This window comes from Canis lupus, chromosome 11 (genome assembly GCF_003254725.2).
Source record: "Canis lupus dingo isolate Sandy chromosome 11, ASM325472v2, whole genome shotgun sequence".
Taxonomy (NCBI): Eukaryota; Metazoa; Chordata; class Mammalia; order Carnivora; family Canidae; genus Canis; species Canis lupus.
The window spans coordinates 25413435-25419294 of record NC_064253.1 but is presented as its reverse complement, the minus strand read 5'-3'; the positions used below and the strand labels follow the sequence as shown (position 1 = coordinate 25419294).

General features: G+C 56.1%; 1 protein-coding gene across 1 annotated transcript; it reads right to left on the bottom strand.

The window, feature by feature from the left end:
• Nucleotides 1–1757: 1757 nt before the first annotated feature.
• EGR1 (early growth response 1) lies at nt 1758–5660 on the bottom strand. Its single transcript, XM_025432656.3, has 2 exons — nt 5049–5660; nt 1758–4315 (listed from the first exon to the last, which is right to left on the bottom strand). Exons 1-2 carry the CDS (start codon nt 5347–5349, stop codon nt 2988–2990), a joined length of 1629 nt encoding a protein of 542 aa, XP_025288441.1. The 5' UTR covers nt 5350–5660; the 3' UTR covers nt 1758–2987.
• Nucleotides 5661–5860: the final 200 nt, after the last annotated feature.

Genomic DNA, 5860 nt, shown 5'->3' with positions numbered 1-5860 from the left:
TCTAGTATCCTGGGAAAGGGCAGATATCAATAGATTTGGTGGTTGAGGGCTAGAATGGAAGAGAAAGAATTGGGCGAATGCCAAGAGATTGCTGGAATTCCCCTGGTTCCAGGAATGGTGTTGGTGGCTAACCTGGGAGACCCTCAGAGGGAAGAGTGGACCAAGTGAGACCTCAATCCCACTCAAGGCCTGAGAGCCATACTGAGCCGGGAAGATATTTCATTGTCCTTGACTGGGAGGATCAGAAATTGAGAGGGGAGCCAAGGCTTGGGAATTCTGGGACATCAAATCTATTGGACCCAAATGATCACTGGATGGTCATGTCTGACCAATTCCTAAAAGACTCTAATCAAGGCTGAAGGTGGTGCTTATGTTCCATAATCTATCTGTTCACTCTCTCATGCAAAGAGTCACCAACACCCTCCCTGGTTAACATACAAAGCAAGTGAATTGAGTTAACTATTACTCTTCCCTACTCAATTTTCCATCTTTCCTAAGCTCCTGGGTGGGTTCAGCATCCTTCTCCATGCTCTGAGTCCCAAGCTTGTCCACATTATGTAACATAACATCATGTAATAATTTTTGGCTTACATCTCTGTCTTCTTAACCAACAATCTGCATTGTTATGACCAGCTCAAGACCTCTCAAAGAGTACACAGATGCTAAAAAGGCTCACAAGGATTGCTTCAGCCATTAGTGTGCGCCATCAGGGAGCTGGAGCCAGGGAACCTAGTACCTCAGGCCTCCTACACAATGGGGACAGACTTGATCTGTATGAGAACCTTAAATACAAGGCCAGCCTCCTGCCCACTCCGCCCTGTGCTCCTGGAAGCTGCCAAGGATCACAGCTCCAGCTGGCAAGTGGTGAGATTTCTTCCTGGAAGGATTCTTGGCTTGAGAACTGGCCCTCGCCTCTTCTAGGCTTCTTCGATGCCCTCAGGTTTCTGGGGACATGGAGGATGGGAAGGAGAGGCTGAGTCAGCTCCAGTCTTGTTACTACTTCTCAGAGCCTTCGTGCCCACCCTTTACCTCCCCCAAGTGTAGATAGCAAGGATTCCCAAGAACACAGCTTTCCCCAACCCTGGGTAGAGACATGGGGCAGGGCCAGACAAATTATGTGGGGCCAGGAAAATAGCACGGCCTCTGGGCACTCATGTTCCACTTTAATTAACCAGATAAAGTAGGCAGTCCACCAGATTGAGGAAGAGGCCCAGTATCAAGAAGAGATCCACATAGTTCTCAAAGAATTCACTCCAGTGACACACAGCAGCTAGGACTCTGAATGGAATTTCCCTGTCTTGGGGGTGCCTGGCTGGCTCAGTATAGCACAGGACCCTTGATCTCCCCGTTGTAAGTTTGGGTCCCATGTTGAGTGCAGAGATCACTTAAAAAAAAAAAAAAAAATCTTAAAAAAAAAAAAAAAAAAAGAACTTTCCATGACTGTAAAAGCCCTTCAAAGCCTTCAATTAAGATGGCAAAATTGGGGGCCCTGGGTGGCACAGTTGGTTAAGCGACAGACTCTTGGTTTCAGCTCAGGTCCTGATCTCCCATCGTCAGATGGAGCCTCAAGCTCACACCCCACCTCCAACTCCCTCATGGAGCTTTCCATGGGTTTCTGTGAGGAGTCTGCCTAAGACTCTTTCCCTGCCCCTCCCCATTGCACTCTAATAAATAAATAAAATCATTTAAAAAAAAAAAAAAAAAGATGGCAAAAGGGCCCCCGCCCCCAACCCAGGAAACACGCACCCAACCGCAGCTATTTTATTTTCTTTTTAATTTTTCTGAAGGATATACACCACATATCCCATGGGCAATAAAGCGCATTCAATGTGTTTATAAGCCAAACAGTCACTTTGTTTAAGCAAACACAAGTACAAAGTAAAATAAAACCACAAAATAATGAACTGCATGTTCATAACATACAAAAATCGCCGCCTACTCAGTAGGTAACTACAACATTCCAACTCCTGAATATATTTATAAATTTACATTTTCAGTTAAAAAAATAGACTTTTGAGAGTTCAGATTTTGTTTTAAATTTTGTTTTCTTACATTCTGGAGAGCCGAGGCTTAGCTCAGCCCTCTTCCTTATTTTGCTCCCAAAGCCTCCCCCGAATCGTCACTCCCTGCCCCCCTTAAGGCTAGAGGTGAGCACATCCCTCACAATTGCACATGTCAAGCTGTCAGCAAGGCGCATCACACAAAAGGCACCAAGACGTGAAACTTTTTAAACCAAAAGGACGGAAAAAAAGAACACTTTCAAAAAAAAAGAAGAAAAACCAAACCATATTTTGTCACGTGTGAGAGTACAGTCGGGCACTATTTACAAAAAGTTAACGGAACGTCACTCTGACACATGCTCTGATTAATACCAAGGACTGCTGTTTCAAAAAAAGCTTCAAACTTAATCGTCACAGCATCATCACAAAATAAAGGATCACCGTTGGTTTGCTTGGCTTTTCTTTTTTTTTTTCCCCCCCAAAGGACCTAATTCCAAATAATACAATAGAATATGCAAATTATCTTCACATCAAGAGTACCCCAAGAAAAACAAAATCCATGGCACAGACACTGTACAAGGGTGCAGGGCTGGGCTCTGAGGAGCCCAAACCCCATTTTTGCCAACTTGATTTTCTAGCATCGAAGGGAGCAGGGGGGGGTCAGGCATACGATGGAGATGATACTGAAATGATATATCCAAAATCCATGCAAATCAAGTTCTTTGGATAGAGGTGAAGAACTTGGACATGGCTGTTTCAGGCAGCTGAAGTCACAGGCAGTAGGAACTGCAGAGGAAGGGCAAGTGGGCAGAAAGGATCGCAGGCCAACAGACCTTCCACACCAGCCCTGGGGTGGAGTAGAGGGGGAGGATTTGGCTCTGAGAACCTCCATCTCACCTAGAGGAACCCCCTCCTGTGGCCATCTCCTCCTCCTGTCTCTTAAGTCTCTTGTGTTTCTTTCTCTTTTCCCTGGTTTCTCCTTTCCCTTCAGCAGATTTCAATTGTCCTGGGAGAAAAGGTGGTTGTCATGTCCGAAAGCCCTGCAGAGGCGCTGAAGGAGTTGGTGACAGCCGAGGAAGGGAAGCTGCTGACTTGGGCCGGGAAAGCAGGGGGGACGGAAGAGTATGTGGTGGCCACTGAGGGTGAGGGGAAGCCACTGTGCACAGGGGATGGGTAGGTTGAGGAACCGGGAGAGGAGTAGGAGGTGGGTACAGGTGACGGATAGGAGGTGGTGGCTGGGGAGGGATAAGAGGTAGTAACCGGGGACGTGTAGGAGGTAGCCACCTGGGACGGGTAGGAAGAGAGGGAGGTGGCAGCTGAGGAGGCCACAACACCTTTGTCTGCTTTTTTGTCCTTTTGCCTTAAGTGGATCTTGGTATGCCTCTTGCGCTCATCGCTCCTGGCAAACTTTCTCCCACAGATGTCGCAGGCGAAGGGCTTCTCGCCCGTGTGGGTGCGGATGTGGGTGGTGAGATGGTCACTGCGGCTGAAGTTGCGCATGCAGATGCGACACTGGAAGGGCTTCTGGCCGGTGTGGATGCGGATGTGGCGCGTGAGCTCGTCGGAGCGGGAGAAGCGACGGTCGCAGGACTCGACCGGGCAGGCGTACGGGCGTTCGTGGGGGGGCGTCTTGCTGGGCCGGTTGGGGTACTTGCGCATGCGGCTGGGTTTGATGAGCTGGGACTGGTAAGTGGTGTTGAGGGTCTTCAAGTCCTGGGAGCCCGACTGCGTGGCAAAGGCCTTGATGGTAGACAACGGAGTGAGCGAAGGCTGCTGGGTACGGCCCTCCAGGCCTTGGAAGGGCTTCTGGTCGGGGGTGCCCAGGCCCAGGTCCCCCTGCTGTTGTGGAAACAGGTAGTCAGGGATCATGGGGACCTGGAAGCCACCCTTGGCCGCAGGGTAGGTGGGAGGCGGGTACTGGAGCGCGGCGCCCGTGGAGCCCGGGAAGGCCTGGCTCTGCGGCTCCGGGAAGATGTCACTGTTAGGCGTGGGGAAGGTCGGCGCGGCCGAGTAAATGGGGCTGCTGTCGTTGGACTGGACGGCACAGCTCAGGGGTGGGCTCTGAGAGGCGGCGGAGGAGGAGGAGGCTGCTGGAGACGGCGCCGAAGACGAGGTGGCCGGTGGGTTGGTCATGCTCACGAGGCCGCTGACCAGGCTGAAGAGGGGCTCTGGCCACAAGGTGTTGCCGCTGTTGGGTGCAGGCTCCAGAGAGAAGCGGCCAGTGTAGGTGATGGGCGGCAGCCGCGTGGTTTGGCTGGGGTAACTGGTCTCCACCAGAACCTTCTCGTTATTCAGAGAGATGTCGGGAAAAGACTCTGATGGGGGGGAGAGAGAGAGGAGGGAGGCCTGGTTACTGGAGAGCAATCACCGGAGGCCGCGGAGGACCCGAGCTGGAGGACCCGAGCTGCCAGGCAAGAGGTCAGGCTGGCCACCTGACCCAATAATGGGCTCGCGAGCTGGTTAATAATTGATAGCGGCAGATTGCAGTGTTCCCGGCCCCGCTCCGGCGGCGGAGCCCGTTTCGACAACAGCTGACGCAAACACGGAGAATCCCCCTCCACTGCAGCGCACGGCGCTCCGCAGCGGCGGCTGCGCCACGCAGGGATTCCCGCCAGCGCCCCGACCCCGGGCTGCCAGGACGTCCCCGGCCCGCACCACCGCCCTCCCCCGGGGCAGGCGGCAGGAAACGCCGGCCCGTCTGGAGAAAAGGGGGCGCAGCCCAGCTCTTCAAAACAAGCCCTCCCCCACCTCCACCCACCCACGCAGCCCGAGCTCTCCACCCCAAACAGAAGCCTGCTCGTCTGCGCACCGCTAGGGGCGAGGGGGGTGAGGGCGAGGGCCAGGGCGAGGGCGAGGGCGAGGGCGGACGTCCGCAGGTATCTCGCCAACACATGCCCCCGAGGACGGAAAGGGAAGCCCCGCTTGCACCCCAGAGGTCCGGGAACGCTGCTGCGGTGAAGGGGGGCGCTGCCAGGCGGCGGGGGAAGGACTGACTGGTCGCCGGGCTGGTGGCGAAGGGGCTAATCCTCGGCGTAGGCCACCGCTTACCTGCGGTCAGGTGCTCGTAGGGCTGCTCGCCCGCCTCCCCCTGAGGGTTGAAGGCGCTGCCGCTGCTGCCGCCGCTGCCGCCCCCTCCACCTCCACCGCCCCCGCTGCCGCCGCTGCTGCTACCGCCGCTGCCCTCCGAGGCCCCGGCTGCACCGAGGAACTGGGGAGCCCCGTTGCTCAGCAGCATCATCTCCTCCAGCTTGGGATAGTTGTCCATGGTGGGCGAGTGAGGAAAGGAGCCGAACGGGTCGGAGATCTGCAGCGGAGACATCAGCTGCATCTCGGCCTTGGCCGCGGCCATCCCGGACGGGCGGGCTGGAGAGCTAGTGTTGGGGCGGGTGGGCGCAGCCCGGAGCCGCGGCTGCGGGGGACACACTCTCGGGGGCCTGGCCGGGTCACATGCGGGACGCAGGGCACACTGTGGCCAGGGCAGGTGGGGCCTCCAGGCTCGCCCTCGCCGCCGGCCGGTGCGGACGCGGCGCTGCTACCGGGGCTGGGGCAGGGGCCGGTCCTGCGGCGGCGGAAGCTGGCGGCGGCGGCGGCTGGCGGCGGCGGCTCCCCAAGTTCTGCGCGCTGGGATCTCTCGCGACTCCCCGGATCCGCCTCTATTTGAAGGGTCTGGAGCGCCACGGGTCCGCCTCCGTCGTGACGTACATGGCCATATATGGGAAGCAGGAAGCCCTAATATGGCAAGACCCGCCGGGAGGACCCGGAGTGACGTGAAGCCCCCTACCCGAGATCGGGGAGCACCGCGGTCCCGCACCCCGGCCCCCTCGCCGACTCCTGCACCCTGGGCGCCCCGGCCTCGAGAA